A 19,806-nucleotide genomic window follows, 5' to 3' on the forward strand; every position below is an offset into this window, starting at 1 on the left:
CAGTTACTTGCGGAACTTCACTGGGTTTGGAGCCTGCCAACAGCAGTTTCCACAATGGTAACAAGAGAGGGTTTTTCCCATCACTCCCATTGCGTAAGTTTTAGGTCAGACCTGTGACACCTTATCTGGGTTGCCGAAACTCACTAAGCCATAATACCACAGTAGCTTTGCAGCACTAGAGACAAAAAACGTCATTACTGCTGGTTGTGCCACTTCCCATCCATAAAGAATGCTGGGCTGAAAAGCATGAAGCAGTCTGTGGCTGAATAGTGAGCACAAACTTGTATTTACCCTGTCGGTCTGCACTTGGCAGCTCAGCCTTAATATGGGAATAGTCAGTGCTACGTGGCTAGCAATGAATAGGGACAATCCCAATCTCTGGCTGTTGTGAGAAATCCTGCATGGAGGTATTTCCAGGTCTGTATTTACATGGAAATTACAGAATGCTCTGTTGTTTGCAAACCACAAATTTCAATTTCATTGAAATCAAATTTCATTTCAATGTCATTGAAATTTCTTTTGAAAACCTGTCCCTTTTGGGAGGCTGTGAATGATAATCTACCTTCAGATATCCAGACAGAAATTAGAAATACTCTGCACTTTTATTAGCTTATACCCTCCACTTGTACACCAGTTATATGGGAATTTTGTTCTTTTTTTAGAGAGCTTATCACCCACGGTTAGCTAATGTTTTTTCATTTGTTTGTTTGTTTATTTATTTTTAAACTACAAATACTAATGAATGGCAATGATAGTGGGGCTTCAGAAAAGATTATATTTTGAAAAATACATGCAGTTCCTTTCCAGGGTAGCATGCTTTTCCAGGCAGACACAACTGTGGGGCAACCAATACTAATGCTTCAAACAAACCTGCACTTGTGGTCCTGTCATTATATATGGGATTCAAACCAGCTTCCCTACAGAAGAAACTACACAGGTTTTCTTTGTCTTTTAGTTTCTGAGGTGAGCTTGGAGTTTCACACTTGGAGGCACTTTACACAGTAAGCTATCTAGAATATGTTCTCCTTGAGCACCTTGCAGCTTGAGGACATGACCATCACCATGGGCTCGCTGCCCCAGCCAGTGCCCAGGACAGAAAGGCATTGTGCAAGTGCCTGCAAAGTGACTTTCTTGATATGATGGTGTTTCAGGCTGGCAGATTTCCATCCCAGCTTGAGGATAAGATAAACCAAAATGTATTTTCTGTAAGGGATGGTAACGTGCTTGCTCGTGAAGACCTCATGGAATATGAAAACTGTTACACAATGTGAGCTCCAAACCCAGGAGCCCAAGCAGTGAGTGCAGCTCTGCAAATGAAGAATTTTTCTAGTCTCTAGCTGAACTGAAAAACAGTTATCTGAAAACAGAGTAGTTGGCTGGAACTGGATTTCCATTAAAAAAAAAAAAAAAAAAAAAAGAAGAAAAAAAGAATGATAGTACTAATATCAGATGGGAATAAATTATTTTTAGAGACCTCTCATCTTAAAAAACATAGGTCCACAAGCAGCTTTTCTATGAACTTATATCCTGTGACTGAAGCAGCGTTTGAAGCTTCATCTACAGCTGCCACGCTGCTCTGTGTGCTCTGGTATCTGATAAGGGCTGAGTTCGTGTTGAAGCCTTTCCTTTAGTTGCAGAATATAAAAAACATTTCTCTACTCAGCTGCCTGTTTTCACCAGAAAAAAAAAAAAAAAAAGTTTTTAAAAAGTAGGGCTTTAGTTATCTTTGAGACCTTTGTCAAATTCAGCTGAAATCAGGCAATGAGTTCAAGCATTATTAGGAGGGAATGTATACAGACACTCACGCAGCTGCATCTACATCCATGTAGATACGGAGAGATAAATCAAGTCAGCTTTGTTTCCACATGAGAAAGGGATGTAAGTGTATTTTGGTAAATATTAAAATGCATCACTTGGTACACAAAGGCAAGAAAGCAAACAAAACATTTCCTTTAAAATCATTGGCATCAATATTTAAACCGATTCCCTGTTTTTCTTCAGCATATTTGTGAGTTCCCGTCAAAGGTAGTCAATTGCTTTAGTCAGACTAAACATACATTTTCTGTTTGCAAATATTTTTCTGTAAAATTGCACTCCGCAGCGGGGAAGAATCATTTCGCTCATTGTTCTCCTGAGGTACATGGTAGGACTTCTTAATGCATCTAAGAAACCTGGGCTGCTGACATAAATGCCAGTACTGTCCGGGCTGTGCCCTTACACACGCCAGTCAGTGGGCCAAGGGTTCCCAGCCAAATAATTGCCTCTGGAAAACATGTTCATGGTCTTCAAAGTGGAGATAAAGCCACTTTTTACCTTTCCGTATATTGCTGGTTTATTGCTTGTTGCTCTTTGTCTTTTTGTTTGCTGCCGAACTGTTGCTCAGAGGCATGGATTGAGGAAGATGGAGGATGCTTAAGGAATATTTTAGTCCTCAAAGACTTGCAGGCTTGCAATCTGGGCTGCTAGATAAAGGGAGTAGCAGCATGAGAAACAACAGTGCCTACATCTTCCTCTTACCCTTATGCTTACATTGCAGCTTTTGGCTCATGGTTACGGCTGTGCTCCTCACATTTCCTGGGGGACTATTACATTTCTCCCCTCTCTTTCTCCACACTGTGTTTCAGGTGGTGGATGAAGAGTGAGCATGGCTGGCTCAGAAGGGTGGGAAGGGTGCTGGGAGCAGTTAGTAAGCATTGCAAAGCAGGGCGGCAAGCATTGTGTGAGACAATTCAGAGTTTAACTCAGAATTCTGTGCACATCCCAGATGCCTGTCATTTTCTGCTTTCTAGAAGGAAAATGGCACCTTGCTGAGAGGCTCAAGCAAGCATTGGTTAGTATGGATTCAAGTCAAGAATCTGAGTGGTTGAATCCAACAGTTAATCTCACTTCAGTGGGTACATTCAGTGCTCAAAACGGGTTTTGTGCATTTATTGGTCAATTTGCACTTTGTGTAAGGTCAGAGGGCTCTATTCTGTCTCCCTTTAAGAGCACAGCAATTCCCACTGAATTTCCTAATGCCTGTGGCAAAGAGATCGGCCCTTTCAGTGTTCTGTGCTTACCAGAGTTGTGTTCAACTCATCAGTGAGAGCTCTGGCTGTTCAGGGTGGCGTGTTTGGCAGCAAAGCCAGTTGACCCATGCATCTGACTGCGTGTGACTGCGTGTGTCAGCCGGCACAGCCCCGCTCACCACAGCCACACTGCATGAGGTTAGGGCAGGTGAGAAGGTCTGCTCTTAATTGCACAGGATGGAGATAAAGCCGTGCAAAAGTGAAATGAAACAGCCCTCCCCTTCTAAGCCATGAGGATGATTCAGCAGGCCCTGGCCCTCTGCGCAGTGAGGGCCGAGCTGTTTGCACAGCCCACGGCCAAGGGCGAGCCGCTTTAATTAAACGTAGCCCACGCATGAACCCGACTGGTGGATTTGGGTCGCCTGGAGGACGTGCTAACTCCGCCGGTTATCTCGAGGGGAAGTAGGGCATGAGAAGAAACACAACCCAGCCCGCACGGCTGCCCGGGGTGGCTCAGCGCCCGCCTCCGGGGATGCCCAGGGGGAGGCAGCGCTAGGGAGGACCCATGCCCCCCTCGCTGCCTCTGACCGTGCCCTGGCCCCCGCCGCAGCCCGGCCAGGACTGAGGGCTTGGCCCGGGGAGTGGCCACGATGCCTCCCCGGTCCCGGGAAGGTCTTGCAGCACTCGCTGTTGCCCCCGGGCAAGGCGCTACTCCTCTCCTCCATTCCTCCAGGTATCAGAGAACCGAGGGGACGGTATTGAAAGAGCAAGTGAAGCGGAAATTTAAAGCCCCTCTGCTAATAATAACAGTATAAATAACCGAAGACGTCTTGTAAACAGTGCGGTCATAACCCTGAAACATTAAACAGCGCGGTGGGATCTGGCGCATCAGCTGCCGGCGGCCGCTGCCGGTACCGGGGGAGCGCCCCGCACTCCTGTTTATCTCAGCCTCATCTCCCACGGGAGCGCTGATCGATAGAGGGGAGCTGTTTAGCTTAAAACATTCCCGGCACCGAGGACCGGGGTTCAGAGGGGGATCCTCCGTCCCACTGGACTTCATCAATAGAGAATTGCTCCCGTCCCCGCCGGGCTGCGGGGCCGGGCTCCCGCGGCGAGGATGGGCTGCGGGCCCAGCCTCCCCCTCCCCCAGGGATTTGCTCCAGATCTTTAGCTCCGGGAAAGCAGCCTTCCCGTGGCCCGGGCCTCCGGCCGAGCGCGGTGGCTGCCCGGGGGCCCGGCGGAGGCGCGGTCCTTCCCCCGTCGAGCCCGAGGGTCGGAAACGAACACTACACCGCTCCGTGCTCAGTGGAAAAGAAGGTTTATTCACAGAAATAGAGCAAAACCTGCTTGAAGAAAATATATCTATATATCTTTAGGGTGAATTACTTCATAGAGATGACTGTCAAAGTCAGTATTTTCTAGGCATCTACATATTTCACAGGTCTCAGACAAAAGATACACGCGTGGTAGTTTTTGTTTGATCTCTGTCTTTTCTCTAGTAGCGCTTGAACCAGCAAGGCTGTTGTTGCAGGACATTCGACTGTACACGCATTTAATAAAGTTAAATAGAGTCGGGATCTCTCGGGGTGGAGTCTTTGCTAGGGCACATTTGGTCTCCTCTGCGCCGGGAGAGCGGCTCTCCCTGTCGCTCTGCCCGGGGCTCGGGGCAGCGGCGGGGCCGCGTCGTGTCCCTGCCCGCCCCGCCGCCCGCTCCCCGGCCGCGCCGGGCCGCTGCTGGCCGGGCCGCCGGGGCTCAGGATGCCGTCGGGCCGCACAAGCGGTTTGTGTTCACCACTTCTTTCAGGTCACTCTCGGGTTTGCCGGCTACCATAAAAGGCCAAGTCTGTAGCCAGGAAAAGACACGGGTGGGAAGGGGGTTACATACGGATAAATGCACATTGCAACGCTTAATTCTCCAGCGGGTCCAGCTCTGGGAGGGCGGGGGGGAGGGGGGCTGAGGATCGAGCCCGCAATCACCGCCCGAGCCCGCTTCTGGCAGCGCTCAGCGGGGCTCTCGAGCCGGGGCAGTCGCCGCTGGCTTTAGCGAGAGACCTTTTTTGCTTTTCACCGGCGGCTGATGCCGCTTCGCCTCGCAGCCGCGGCGGGCTCCCCCAGGGCACCCCCGGGACGGCGCAGCCCGTCGATTCCTCGGCAGGAGGGTGGGAGGCAGGGAGCCGCGGCGGCCCCGGCACACCCGCGTCCCTCCGGCACAGTCACCGCGGTCCCCTCGCCACAGCCGGGCCGTCCCCCGCCGCTGCTGGGGACCGACCGACGTGGGGCTGTGTGTGCCCCGCCGCTGCCGCCTCACGCCCCGCCGCGCTGCCCCACCAGCCCCCGGCAGCCCTCCCTGGCCTCCCATGGCTCGGGTGACAAGTTTTGGTGTGCTTCGGTGCAGGGTGGGTGGTGGTTGCTTTTATCTGGATTGGTTGTTGGTTTTGTTTTACTTTATTTTTTTTCCCCTATGTTGTTGTGCTGAGGGTTTTGGGTTTAGCCAAAAAAAAAAAGTCTCCCAGGCCCTTATCAGCTGACACAGCGGGTAATGTACTTTTACCCCCGGGTCCAGAGCTTAAAAGGCAGAGCTAGACCCCAGTGAAACATCCCCAGACCCTTTCTACATCCCTTTATCTGGCAGAGTCTCTTTGTACGGGCCATGTAAAGGCTGGATGTTGTTGAAAAAGAGCCCAGGCGGATCTCGCCACCTCCCCCCCCCTCCCCGGTTTGCATCAGTTGCATATATTTTTAGACATGAAAACTGGATGTTTCTGGTGGCCGGGGGTGTCAGGGAGACCACCAGGCTGTTGGGAAAAACTTTCTGTGGGTGGTGGGGAGCAGCAGGGGGGACATCATGCAGGCCAGTGAGGCTTTGCAGAGTGTGCCTGGGGCAGAAACGTCCCCTGGGGAAGTCCACACTGGTATTTATTCATCCTTTGCCAGTTTAGATGGATAAGAGAAATACCTTGGACCCAGCAAATTGGAGCAGAGAAGCACAGAACCCCAAGAGCTCTGTTTTCAAAAAGCTAGGGCTTGAGGATTATTATGGCAGGAAATATAAGAACAGAGAGGGGGGATAAGAATAAATTCTGAGTCCTTGGTTTGGGTCCTTCCTAAAATGTACCTTTCTCCACATAAATTTCTATACCCACCCACTTGCAGGTAGAAAGTTGCCATCAACCTGTTAAGGTTTCTCAGGCGTTTCTAGGACAGTCCCTGCCCATCTGTGGCCAGCATGACCTCTGCTTGTACCCTGGAGGGCATTGTCAGGAGCAGCGGATGGGGCCCAGGAGGCTCAGCTCTCTGAGCACAGGGTAGGAAGGTAGCTGGGAGCTTGTCCTCTTGCACTGTACCTCTTGCCACCCCACTGGCACCAGAGCCTCTGTGAGAAGCACAGCGAAGGTCTCTCCCTGCACATACCCCATCCCAGCTCCTCTCCCACCTCTCCCCATGCACATGCACCCGGAGTGCCTGGCCCTGGCGGGCCGTGACTTACCAGGTTGACCGGGTGGATGTAGCCATTTTCATACTTGTCATTGGCCAGGATCTGCCTCAGGTGAGCAATGTAGCTGGAGGCCAACCTCAAGGTGTCCAGTTTGGAAAGCTTGGTGTCTGGGGGCACCCATGGCAGGGTGGTCTTAAGCCTGGAGAAGGCTTTGCTAAGGACCCTCATCCTCGCCCTCTCCCTGGCGTTGGCAGCATTTCTCTGGACCTGCTTTCCCTCTTGGCTCACTCCATTTAAAGGGCTCTTCTTGGGGGGAGCCTTTTTCCTCTTGCCCGAGGCCCCTCTCCCCTTCTGAGGGGAGCCATTCTCGCCATTGGATCCCTCCTCGTTGCTCTCGTTGGACGCCCCAAACTCTTTGTTAGTATCCATTTTCAGGCCATCGCACTCCAGCATCTCCACCTCCTGCAGATCTTCCGCATCACTGAGGGACCCAGTGGACATGGTCTGGAAGATGCCAAAGGACCAGTGGGAAGGGGGGGGGTGGGGGTGGGAGGAAGGGCAGCTCCTCAAATCTACTTCAAGGCGGCGGAGGAGAGAAGGGGTGCCAGTATTTTCCTCTCCTTCCTTCCCCCCCCCTGCAGCACTAAGGCACGATACCAGTCCAGAGAGGATCCCCGCCTTCCCGCCCCCCAACCCTGCTTCACCCGTGTTGGAGGGAGGGAGTGAGTGTGTGTGAGAGAGGGAGAGAGAGAGAAAGCCGAGGAATTTAGTGAGGACACTAGTAATTTATCTGGGGGATAAGAGAGGCGGATCCAGCCCAGGGGAGGGGCCCTGCCCGCTGAGCACACCACATCCCCAATCACAGACCTTTGTACAGGACTGGGAATGAGGTATCCCGGCAAGCCTTTGCTGAGAGCTCAGAACTGGGATTCAAATCTTCACAACTTGAGCAAAGCGACTCGCTCTCTCTCTCCCCCGACTCTGTCTTTCTATCCTCCCCCTTCCTCCTCCTCCTCTTCTCCTTCCTCACTTCCCTTTCCAGCCCAGGGTTGCTCTCCCCCTCCTTGCCTCCTAGATGACCCAGGCAGCTCGTGTCATGATTCTTGATGAAAGCCAAAATGGGTCATGAGCAGAGAGAGAGCAGCAGATCCACCAGCCAAGCCTTCCAGGGAGCTTTGTAACGTGTGCCATTGAAACACTGTCCTGTAACCTAATCTGGGGGAGATTTGTGGATGATTATATTTGCAAACGCATCCTGTCCAGCTACTAGTGTATTCCAGGAAGAAAGCACTCCACTGCCCAGCCGGCAGCGTGGACCTCGCCGTCCACAGCCCAGGGGCTGGATGCAAGAAGATCTGACTTCTTCCAGCCTTCCTGGGTGACCTTCAACAAGTCCTGATCCCACCTGGCTCTTTGAGTCCTCCCAGTTGTTAAGTGTCTCGGAGGCTGCCCAGTCTGCAGGTGGGCCGGGTGGCTGAGATCCCGGCAGCCTGTGGAGCCCCGCTGAGCAGAGCACCATGTTGCCAGGGAGGGTCAGCATGGCTAAGGATGGACATAAAGGAAAAGGGATGGGGGTTATTGGATGGTAGAGATCACACAGAAACATGCCCCCCCCCTCCCCATTCCTTCCTGGAGTGTTGTTGCAGAGCAGATATCAGTGTCTTGTTCTGCTCTGGCTGCTGATTTGTGCATGCTCAAAAGTCAGGGAGTTTTGCCTGAGTAGAAAGGCAAGATAAGGACCCTCCTGTGGGAGCGGTGAAGGTGAGGGCATCACTGAAGCCAAACATCCCCAGTTCCAGACCTCGTATGAGGAAGCAGGTTGCTGCTTAGCTGGAATGAGCAGACGTACACCACAGTTACGATCTTTGTGCAGTGTGTATTCAGTCTCTGCAGAGCAGGCTTTTAAAAGCAGTAAACCTTGGCCTACATCTTCTTCCTCTCCAAGTAAAATCTTCTCCTAAACCCACATGTGGAGCCCAAAGAGGCCACTGAAGCATGAACTTGCTCCCCTAGTTCCCTCCTTCCTCACACACTTCCTGCAACTTCACAGGTCCCCCAGCAGCCTGGGTTTTGAACACAGGGGACTGAAGAGCTGTGCACAGTCTGCACATGGGACCTTTGTTGACACAATAACTGACAGGACTGCAGGAGCAACTCCACTTGTTTAGATGTTTACCTGAGGATTCACATAGCTCTGACCCAAAATGTACAGCCTGAGATGTCACCATGGCATGCAGTGGCTTCAGAGTTAATCCAAGGTCACTGGAGCTGCAGGAGAGTCTCTAACTGATCTGTGTGATTATCACAACTGGTCTTCTGCATACACTAAACAAAAAACAAATAAACAAAAATTGTGGAGGGCCAAACTGATACTTGTGCCAGGTGCTATGTACTGTCCGGAGATTTAAGTTTCAGTGGGAGGCAGAGTATCATTTTTGATAACTAGCAGGGAAATATTTCCTACCTCTTGATCCATCTTGGTTCTTTGGCTCACACAAGCCAGAAGAAAAAGCACAGATCTAAACTTTAAACCAGGTCTTTACTCTTTGGCTGGAAGATAACACCTTCCCACTCTCAACAGGAGAAGTACATTAAGATATCCTATCTCCAAGCCCTGGGCTCTTGGGAATTCACCAACTTCTAATGTCATGTTATGTTAAATGTGCCCCATTTCTGTTTTCTCTGTGTACAAACTAAACAGATTGCCAGCGTATCAGTTCTAATTAATGAATTAGCTTTTTTCTTTCTACTTTATAACATCCTTTTTGCAGATCCAAAATATTACTAATCACCAGTGTGGAGATTTATGAGCCTTCTTATTTTCTAGGCCTGATTGTTGTTTGTGCAGGTGGAGATTTAAATGGCCATATCCATTGCAGAGATTTATAGTCCAAGTGATTGATGTTAGAAATGAGCTACAAGAGTCTTACTGGAGCAAGGATGACAGAAAACCAAGTTGAAGTTGCTTGTGACTCTAAGCAAAAATGACCAGAGTGCACAAAATCCCATCCAAATTCCAGCATCCAAAGCTCCCAGAAGAATAAAACAACAGAAAAGCATGTACTCACTATATCCTTTCTATCACTTTTTTAAAACTTTACTTCAGTAATTTCTGTAAATTTATTGTAAAAAGCAGAAGGAATGATCTGGCTTCTTAAAAATGTTTTTATTATGCTGCTACATGTGTGTTCTGAAAATCAAGGTATGCATGCAGGTGTGTTATAAGCCTTTAGAATTGCCACACATTTGTAGCTTTTACTGACTTACATTTTTGAGTTTTCAGAGCCAGTAAAATTGATCTAATAGTGGCCACACACTTTTGTGGAGACACAGGACACATTTTTGTATTTGTGAGATTATCACGTGTGTGTGATATATACGCACATACATCTAGAATGTTGTCCTTTGATTACTTTATGAATACAGACTACTACACACTCTTGAAAAATATTATCATCCCTTTTTACCCCTCTCCAAAGGTGTCACATGAGCAGACCTCAAAACTAGTACCTCTCATCTCTGGGTAACTCATGATTTCTTATTTGTTTGATACATTATTTGAGCATCTCCTTTTCCAACCTCCCTGTTCCTTATATGTCCCTCCTGGCCCAACCAGGGCTTGTAACCCTAATCTGGCTCCCAGTTTCGATCCCTCTTCCCTCACCTAAACTACCTTGTCCAGTTCTCCTGATCCTCCTTCTGAGTTGTGACCTCAGTTTAAGGTAGAGAACAATGGGGTAGAGACCAGCCAAATCCTGTGGGAAGGGTAAAGCTGGGATGGTGTGGCCACTTACCTCTCCACTTCCTGGACCACAGACCAGCCACTGGGTTAATAGCTGGCTGAGAAAGACAGATGGAGCCAAAGTCCTTTTGGCCTTTTCAATACATTTGCTTCTTCATTCATGTTTTAAAAAAGGAAGTTGAAATACTGGCATGGGGAACATGAGTACAAATCTGTTGATTTGCCCCGTGGGGCACTTTCTCCTCTGCATTGCTCTTGCTACGCAGGAAAGTGCATCCATCTTTTACTTCTAACTGAGACCACTGAGCCATAAGGCAGTGTAGGATGTGCCAGGATTGCTGGAGGCAGAGATTTGGGATGCCTGGTCTGAAGGGTGTCAGGTGGGAAATATGTCACACAGAGGCCTATGCTGGTCTATGTTAGATTACAGATTTGCCCCTGGAAAAAAAAGCCCCACTTTTTATGCCTCCAACATTCATTCCCCTGAGCTGGAATAACACAATAACTGGAGAACAGCTTTGGAATTCAAGGCCAAGATTTCTGCCTGTGTCTCATGATTTTGCCTGGTGTGACTTTTTTTTTTTTTTAATGTCATTTATCAAGGCACCATATTTTCACTGTGCATTGAACAGTGAAAAAACCTCAAAACTCAACAAAAATCTCAAATCACCCACAGCTGAAGAAAACATAATCAGTAGCTGATTTTAACACTTTCCACCCATGTCTAATACAGGTGTATTCCTATATTTGGAGAGTAACCACGGAAGTCACCCAAAGGTAGCCAGCTGATAATTCAGCATGTTCAGTCATGTTTGAGAATAATCAGGAATAGAAGTACAATCAGAGTTGTGTTTTTAAGTTGTAATAAAAATAAATAAATCTGTTTGCATTGTGATTTCTCTTGTTCATTCTTGGTCTCACTTGGAAACTAAGTATTTTGGTGGAGAGACTTCAGAATGGTACTTTCACATATATAAAGTGTGATAATAATAACAACAACAACAACAGCAACAACAGCAACAACAACAATAATGGTAACAATAACAACAATAAACTATTGAACATGAATAATACTAATAATCTCTAATACGAATAATATAATACTAATGCTACTACCAGTATCACAGTCCTATAATATTTTGTGATAGAATAGGATTTTGTCTTGTTCATTGTAGAGGGTGGACTGTGCTGGGGAAAAGGATCAAAGTTGTTTGTAAGAGTGGGGCAGCTTTTCAGGAGGGCCAGGGCACTGACTGTGGCTCCTTTCCAGTGGGGTGTACGTCTTTCTGGTCAGTTTTGGTTTGAAAGGTAAACCACATTGTGATGAATAACATAAAGCAATACACAAAGAGAAAAAATAATGTCACTGGCAAGATAGTAAAAAGCCTGTCGTGGAGAATTGGGCCAAGAGGCATCTATTTATATAAGACACCAGCATCACTTCCCCTCCCCAAGAAATCCCAACATCTTGCTTCAAAGCCCTGAGAAATCAGAGCTTTTTGAGTAACTGTTTTGTGGAATATTTTATTGTCAGGAAAAACACCAAGAATATTTCCTTTATTCTTATTTAAAAATAAATGAAAGATTTGCTTATGCCTAAAATGGAAACATTTCTGTCTTACTGATTAGAGAGAACATTTAAAAGGAAATAAACTGCAGTTTCAATGAAATTTATGTAGAAATTTATACAGCAGCCATAATGTCCTTTCATGTGACTTTTTAAACTTTGAAATGTCACAAACCCCAAAACATTGAAAATCTGGGAAGCAAACTTCCAAAAATTTTGTTTAGTGGATATTGAAAAAATACTTGTGAAAGTCAAAATATATAATTCCAGATTGTATATTCTAATCCTTTTTGACACATTGATGCCAAAATCTGTGACACATACAAGTAGTGCTCTTGTCTACTGCAAGGAGAATCTGTGCATGTAATAATGAGGTGATTTCTCCACCCTGACTTGTGCTCTCTGCTACCTTTTCCTTTGAGTAGCTTCATAAAAATCAGCAGGGCTGCTCACAGAGTGAAACAGGCTGTATGAGCAAGAATGCAAAAACCAACTCTGTACAAACAAAGTAATGATTAAATATCCTAATGTCTAAGATGCTGACAGCAGGGGCGTTGTCCTCCTTGAGAAGGATGCACCAAATCCCGGTGTGACTCACTTCGCCCTCCCATGCCAGGACTCTGGTGAGGGTTTCTGGTGCTGCTGCTGTGTGAAGCAATGTCCTGCAAAGGAACTGTAAGTACACCAGAAACAAAAAGCATGTAGGCTGTAGAACTTATCAAAGCAGAAGCAAGAGAGCTAATCCTCAACATGAACACTGAGCTCGAACTTTCAATTAACTTTTCACAGAGTGAATCTCCTTTTGCTGGATGCCTGTAGGAAGCAAACCTAAGTGGCTGAGTCATGTTTGGTTTATAATGTACATTTATTCCTGTACAAGAGGAGACTCACTGACTGTGAGGAGTGTTATCCTCTTCCATCTCTCCTTCTGGGACTATTATTATCTGCTGCTTGCAGGATGCATCTCTGAAATATTACGAGATAGTTAACATTGTAAACTGCAGATCCTTTATCAAGTGGTCAAAAGAAAAATATGCAAAAAAGCCAATATATCTTATGTGAAATTATCACTGAAGGATTAAAGTGCAGACATAACTGTTTTATTTTGAATAGCTCTTTCCGTGATGTTTCTTTGTTGGCTAATCCTTTGCATTTTTGTGGTTTTAAGACATGATAAAATTTGTTGATAAGAAATCAGCTCTTTTTTGCCTTCCAATAATTAGCACATTGGATAAAGTTTTGGAAAATAAAAGATTTTTACTTCAGAGGGAAATTTGGAAAAGAAGAACACTTTGTAGGGGAGTGGCAGGAAAAATGTCAACTATTCTGGTGAGCATTTATTACTTGTGTGGTTTATGGCATGATACACATGCATATAGACACAGATTTTCTGAAATTCCTGTTCACTTCAAGTGCCCACAGCTTCTGTATGTCAGGTTCCCACATCTATCAATAAATGCAGCAGGCCAGCCTATGTCCTCCAGTTCCATCCAAATGAAGCATTACATTCTGGGACCCAGACTCTTTGTGGGCTGCTTCACCCTATTCCAGATTGAGTTGGCCCCAGTTTGTGCTGTTGGACCCCCCACACTCCGCTTGTCATGAGGGCTGTTCATTTTATCAGCTCTCATAGGTGACCACATTATACCTTTAAATACATATGCCCAACTGCAGTGACATCAGAAGGAGTGACCATAACTAGCTGGAAAATATTAGGGCCAAAAGTAGTGGTATAATAAGCCAGCAAACTGGTAATATTCAGCTGTCCACGTGTGATGGCACATAGGGATTCACCCAACACAGTAGTTAGCTAAGGACAGTATGTGTTGTGGATGAGTCTTAAATGGAAACATGAGCTGGCAAGGCAAAGGAGAAGGCAGATTACACATCCTGCTCTAGTGACACAGAAAGACCAAAGTCACTGTGCATTTCTTTTGACTCTGACAGGCCTTATATATGCCTCACAAAGTGTGACTCTCAGAGCTCCTGGAACATCCCCAAAGTGGAGTCATGACACTTTGCCACAGTGCAGTCCTCTAGCTTTATGGTGCATATCCTAGTTCATAATACATATAGAAAATGGTGTTGTTTTAGAAAGTGGTATTGCAAAAGCACTTAATAAAAGTCTATTTAAGTAATTTGAAGGAAATAACTTTAAAAATGAACCAGGGAGTAGCGTAAAAAGAAGCCCATAAACGTGGGTCACAGTGAAGTCCCATGAGACTGAGAAAGTACCAAAGACCTGAAACTACAGAAGTGAGAGGATAAAATGCCCCACTCACAGACTGTGAGGGCTGTCTTGCTCTCTTTTCCCTCTCTGCTCCTCTCTTTTCCTTTGTGTGTACAGATCCAAGATGATCTGCTCAGACTGTCCAATATTCAGTTCTTAACCAGGTGTGTGACTAACCCAGAAGGAAAGCTGGTAAAAGGAGGAAATCAGATGAGACATCAGACCTTCTGCTAGCTGGGACTAGTAGGCCCTGCATGCTTGTGCAGTTTGGTGAGGGAAAACTGAAAGCAATACCTAATAGCTGCTCTGAGTCCATCCAAAGCAGAAAGGCCAAGTTTTTAAGAACCATTGGCAAGAGAAGATCTCTGTCACAGGGACCAACCTTTTTTTTTTTTTTTTTTTTTTTTTAATTTATTTATTTTTTTAAGAAAGAATGGTATGGAACTCTGATATGTATATGTTTTAAGATCAGATGGGATGGTGGCTGAGGGCCCTGTGAAGAGGGGTGTGTTATCCAGAACTTCCTGATTTAAAGCAGCAACAAAGTATTTTGTAGCTAGCTGAAGGATTTTCATTTTGATGCCTTATTTCAATGTCCATAAGGTTTCAGCTTGTTCTGCCCTTCACAACAGATCTCTATGAGCTGAATTTTGCACTAAAATAAGGTAGAATTTTCTTTGTCACGCAGGCCATTTTTTTGGATTGCACAGCAAATTTATCAGACATCCTATTCATTTACCATATACCAACATTTGGTGGCAGAAATATCTTGATCCATACTCTGTAAGGACTGAAAAAGGAGGTACATGTGATCTCTGTGCTTGGGCTTTCCAGGATGAGAGCCATGTTCTGTCCTGAAGAGCAAGCCATTCTAGGTAAAGCCCCTGGTAACTGCTCAGTGCAGCACCCATACACCTCTTCATCTTTCTGTTTCTCCTCTCCCCATGCCCTGGCTCACTGTAGTCTTTCACCTCCCCTTGTCACCAGATCCCCTTTTGGGATGCAATCCCATGATTGTTCCTGTTTCTAAGTGACAGTGGAATTAGTCTTACAGCTAAAGCTCAGTGACACGTGTTACACAGCCTTGCTTCTACAATGTATGTAGAAGAATGTATGTAGAATAATTCTACAAATTAATGAAGTGCAAACTGGGCTAATTTATAAGATTGATTTTGATTAAGGTGCTAGCCAGAGACCCAGGGTATGTGGGTTGATTCTCTGCTATGTTATGAGCTTTCTAGGTTACCACAAAGGGGAATCCTTTCTGCTCTGGCTCCTCAGTGGTGAAAAAGGGATGAGAACACTTCCCTGCACTACAGAAACATTATGAGAGGTTTAGGCACTATGGTAATGGATACTCAGTGTAGCTAAGATAAATAACCTGATAGTTAGTTGCAAGAAAATGATTGATGTTAGAATACTACAAATATGTTGAAAGCCTGAAATATCTTTGTGATGTCTCCCCATTTCTTGAAATGCCAATTAACATTTTTCACTGAGATACCTGTTGTTTACATTGCTGCATTTTTACACTCACATGTCTTACAAAATGGATACTTGCCTGACTTTGATTTTAGATGAAAGCACTCGTCCCTCGACCTCATGGTAATTCTGAAAGACAGAAAAGTTGCTTTCATAGGAAGAAAAACAATGAGTTTTGGTTGTGTTAGTGATGAGTGACAAGCTGAAAGTTTAATAAACACACCACGAGTACCGTCCACTATAGCACAAGTAGCAAATCACCATTGACTAAATTACTCCAGAGTCCCCAAGCTCTCTGTGAAGAAAAATAAAGTGTTACTTTGGTTTCCTGTAATCCTTCCTTAGGAAAAACACAAGATTCCCTTAGGAGAGGTAAAATCCATTACTAGGCTTCTTTATGCCTTTTTGTAACTGATTGTCTCTTCCATGAATGGTCTTACTTCCTTGAATGAAGAGCCAGTGCAGATTTGCAGGATGCAGTGAGGCTGTGGAGAAGTCAGCCTTTAAACCTGTCTCCTTTTGGTGTCCACTTTTTGAGTTCCCCTACTCCACCTCACTGGTTTCTACAAGTCCCCCAGTACTTACTTGTGTGGTGGCTGCGTGGAGGATAATGTGCTCTGAGGCATCTCTTTGTGCAGGTGTGGGAAGCAGCCAGACAGGCTCAGCACCCAAAGCAGAGTGCGTTGTCCCACAAGCAGCATGTAGCTGGATTTGTTAGGAAGAAGAGTACAGCTTCCTTTGCTTCTCTGAGAGCAGAACATACCTGTTTCTTGTCACACAGGGTATTTCTTTTTCTACAGCCATATATACCAAGTACTTTTGTTTCCCATCTTTTTATGCCACCTTTCCTCTTTTCAGTCTGCCTGTCTCACAGCAAATTCGTAACTTTTGCAGTTTGTTCCACGTGGGCTTGTTTCTCAGTGAGTGAAATAGCTGATTTAACTCAAGCTGTTAAAGGAACTTCTCAAATAATAGTCTCCACATTCCACAACTGCACATTTTTAAGTCCATAAACTGCATCCGAGCTTATAGAGGCAAGGTTAAAACAGGAGGACCTTGGGTATTAAACTTACTTTAATATGTAGCATGTGTTGAATATAGCAACTGTAGCAACAGCCAAGTAATTACTTTATTGATCTGTCCCATCCAGTTCTGATCTATCCTTATTTCAGGGTAGTTGTAAAATACATATCTTGCTACTTGAAATTCATTGTTTCCCTTTTAAAAAATGGATGAGGAAAGCTAAACAGCTCCAGGATATACAACCCTGTACAAGGTGTCAGAGAGGGGGGGAGGGCGGCTCAGTGATGAATGACCAGTCGTTCAATTGTTTTCTTTCTTGCAGAAATCAGAGACTGAGTACAGTTTATCTTACCCTGACTTTTAGCAAGACAGATTGCCAGGCAAAACCTCTGGGTTGAAGTCATCCAACCACCAAGTAAAGAGACCATTGCTGTTACCCTTCCAGGGCTCACCCCCACCCTCAGTGCCTTTTAAAAGTCTATGTGCTTCTTTCTGAGGTTGTAACATGAACTTTAGCTTCCTTCACACCATTTTTACACTGGACGCAGTCTGGTATGATGAATCCAGGGCCCAAATCCTCTGCTGTTAGACAAGCTGAGACCATCTCATCCCTGTGCATCCCTTGCAAATGACAGTCACTGCCGCAGAATTCCCACTCGTGCTGGGTTTAATTCCTCCCGTGCTTCCCTTCAGCTCTCACCAATCTTGGTTTCCTCTAGTTTGAACATTTCAGACCTGCACTAGTATATTGGCACCAGCCAAACATCTCTTTCACCATCTGGGTGTGAATGGGGAGGAGAACTGTGTGCCAAGGGGATTTAATCTTAAGTAATGGGAAGCTAACTCCAAGGTGGGCTGTCACTCTCCCAGTTCTTTCTGCACTTACCTTTAGTTGTATTTTTCTTTTTTTCTCTATTATATTAATTTGGAACATGGCTTCTCGATATGGCTCCCTGAATTGGTTCCAGCTACATCTGAGAGGCAATGTAGACCTCAAGTGGCCCTAATCATGCCCTGAAGGTCCTTATTTCCCTGTGACAACTATAAATGGGTCAGTAGCTTAAGTCAGCTCCGAAGAAACTGGGCCAAAGTGCACACTGTTGAACTGCTGAATGAAATTCAGAGAAGCACAAAAGGCAGGACAGACAGAAAGAGTTAAAAGGGAAAGATGGATGCAGTTGCAGTATCTGTTACTTGCAAGTGACCGTAATGTGTTTATACAGCTCTCAGGCGGGCTAGCGGGTAATTAAAGGGAAGAGCTGACACTAGACACTACACCACCTTATACACTATGGCACAGGGAAAGGCACACAAGGAGGATCATAAGAAAACAGCAAATTCCCTCCTCTGCTTTTTGCCATGCTCCGTCTCTTTTGCAGTCACATGGATGCCTGACTAGTCCACATTACTGGGAGGGAGCTAAAATATGCTGATAAAGTTGGAGTCCAAATTGATCCTGCTGTGTTACAGTCAAATATTTTATAAATTCTGACCACAGCAAAACATACACCTTTGCCAGGCTCCAGTTCAGCAAGATATACCCTCATTTGCACAAATGCATCCCACAAGCTCTTCCTTAGCTACCTATTCCTATAGCTTTAGACAATGCTTTCATCTTAGACTGGCCTTTTGATGAGACTGAGCAAAGCATCAAATCCTTGTCTAAGCCACAACTGACCAGCTCCTGGGTGGGTAGAGCAGCCTTGGCAACGGTGTGATTTCTGTGCGTGTTTGTGAGTGTGGGAGTGGTTACCTGTTCTTTGGCCCTATGAGGGGTCAGAGAAGACCATGTACCCTCTGGACTGCCCAGACCACTCGGCCAATTTGTCAAGAATCCCGTAGGATAAATAGCTGTCTCCAGAGACCTTTATAGTGACAAATCCAAATAAATCAGAGACACTTTTACTGAGCACTTCAGCAGACAGCTCAGTTTTAATGAATCAGCCTTCAGACCCCCAAGGAAGATTTTCTTTCCCAAGCCCAAAGGGAACAAATAAGTGCCAAAATTTGCTTTCAGGGTATAACTATCAATCTGGCCTCTGATATTTTGTGATTGCAGTTACCAAAACTGCTAGCAGTGTTTTAAAGAGCACTGGGAATGCAGCAAAGAGCTCTTAGGATCTGTATGATCAGTGTACTCAGTGCAGAGAAAAGGAGGCTGCTATGGATCAGATTATTTTCCTCATCAGTGATTGGGGATGGACTTTGCATTCCTTTACTAGTGCCCTTCTGCACTTTTGGCTGGAACTCACCACCGACACACACAAAAAATAAAAATAAATAAATAAAATTAAAAAAAATCGTCCCTGAACCCCATCAACACCAAAAGCCATCACAGAAAAAACCTCGCAGGTTAGTAATCATGGGTCATTCAAACAGTTTTAAGGCTTAACATCCTGATCCTCTCTAAAAACTTCCTTCTTCATTTCCTTCCCCCCTTTGGGATCCATCCAGATGCCTACTCAAATACCTGCTGGCGCCAGAGGAAATTCTCCTGTAACGGATACCCTGAGATGTAAAACCAATATTTTGTTTCCAGGGTCATCCCTTTCACACCCCCACAGCTCCTCTTGCTTCACCAACCTGCCTCTTGGTCAAGCCAAAACATGAGAAATTGTGAATCCGAAGGATGGGATTGCAGAGCAGTTTAATAGGCTTGGTGATTGCTAACCCACACATTTCCTCAGCTTCCTCCTCCCATTGTGGTAGCCTTGTCCAATAATTTATGTCAGGTTAACAGGCTGCTGGGCAGATACCTCTGCTCACAGTTCAGCAAAGAGAGGGAAGGAGTAATCTAACCCAACCCAAAGTGTTCATAATGATCAGACTGGTGGAACTTTTTCAGATAGGCTAGTACCTAATACAATAAGGCCTAATAAAGATAAGAAGCCATAACAGCGGCAGGGCATAAGTGAGTGTGCCAGAAGTCATTCCCAGGTAAAACAATTGATTAAAAACCTGTGTTTGATGTAATTCACAAGCAAACACAAAGGCAGAAACATTTAATTTGCGGTGGTTCCTCATCGCTTGTTTAGGGAATCATGTTAGCAATAAGAAGTGTATCAGTGGAATTTGGTCAGGAAATTCTTGGTTTGACACTTTGCTCTGTTCCGCTTCTGGTTTTTATTTGCACTCTCTTGCTGTTTGTCCACTTTATATGATAATCAGCAAATTGTTTTCTATTAATGTATTGCAATTTAATGAGCTTTGTTAATTGTCGTATGGGATACATGAGAAGGAGCTCTTCAGAAAGTACCAAAAGTAAGCACTCTTTTAAAGTGATACTCGAGGTACTAATTTCCTCATGTAACTTTGTAA

General features: G+C 45.6%; 1 protein-coding gene across 1 annotated transcript; it reads right to left on the minus strand.

Annotated features, from left to right (window-relative positions):
- Positions 1 to 4,310: 4,310 nt before the first annotated feature.
- On the minus strand, positions 4,311 to 7,372 carry TCF21 (transcription factor 21). Its single transcript, XM_051614310.1, has 3 exons — positions 7,312 to 7,372; positions 6,496 to 6,948; positions 4,311 to 4,851 (listed from the first exon to the last, which is right to left on the minus strand). The coding sequence occupies exons 2-3, from the start codon at positions 6,943 to 6,945 to the stop codon at positions 4,762 to 4,764; spliced, it is 540 nt and encodes a 179-aa protein (XP_051470270.1). The 5' UTR covers positions 6,946 to 6,948; positions 7,312 to 7,372; the 3' UTR covers positions 4,311 to 4,761.
- Positions 7,373 to 19,806: the final 12,434 nt, after the last annotated feature.

This window comes from Apus apus, chromosome 3 (genome assembly GCF_020740795.1).
Source record: "Apus apus isolate bApuApu2 chromosome 3, bApuApu2.pri.cur, whole genome shotgun sequence".
NCBI lineage: Eukaryota > Metazoa > Chordata > Aves > Apodiformes > Apodidae > Apus > Apus apus.

What these genes read in the sequence shown, in the direction of transcription:
- TCF21 (XM_051614310.1), bottom strand. Translation starts at nt 6,945, where the DNA reads ATGTCCACTGGGTCCCTCAGTGATGCGGAAGATCTGCAGGAGGTGGAG. An exon ending in ACATCCACCCGGTCAACCTG is followed by an intron (nt 4,852 to 6,495) that starts GTAAGTCACGGC and finishes TCCTGGCTACAG; the next exon opens with ACTTGGCCTTTTATGGTAGC.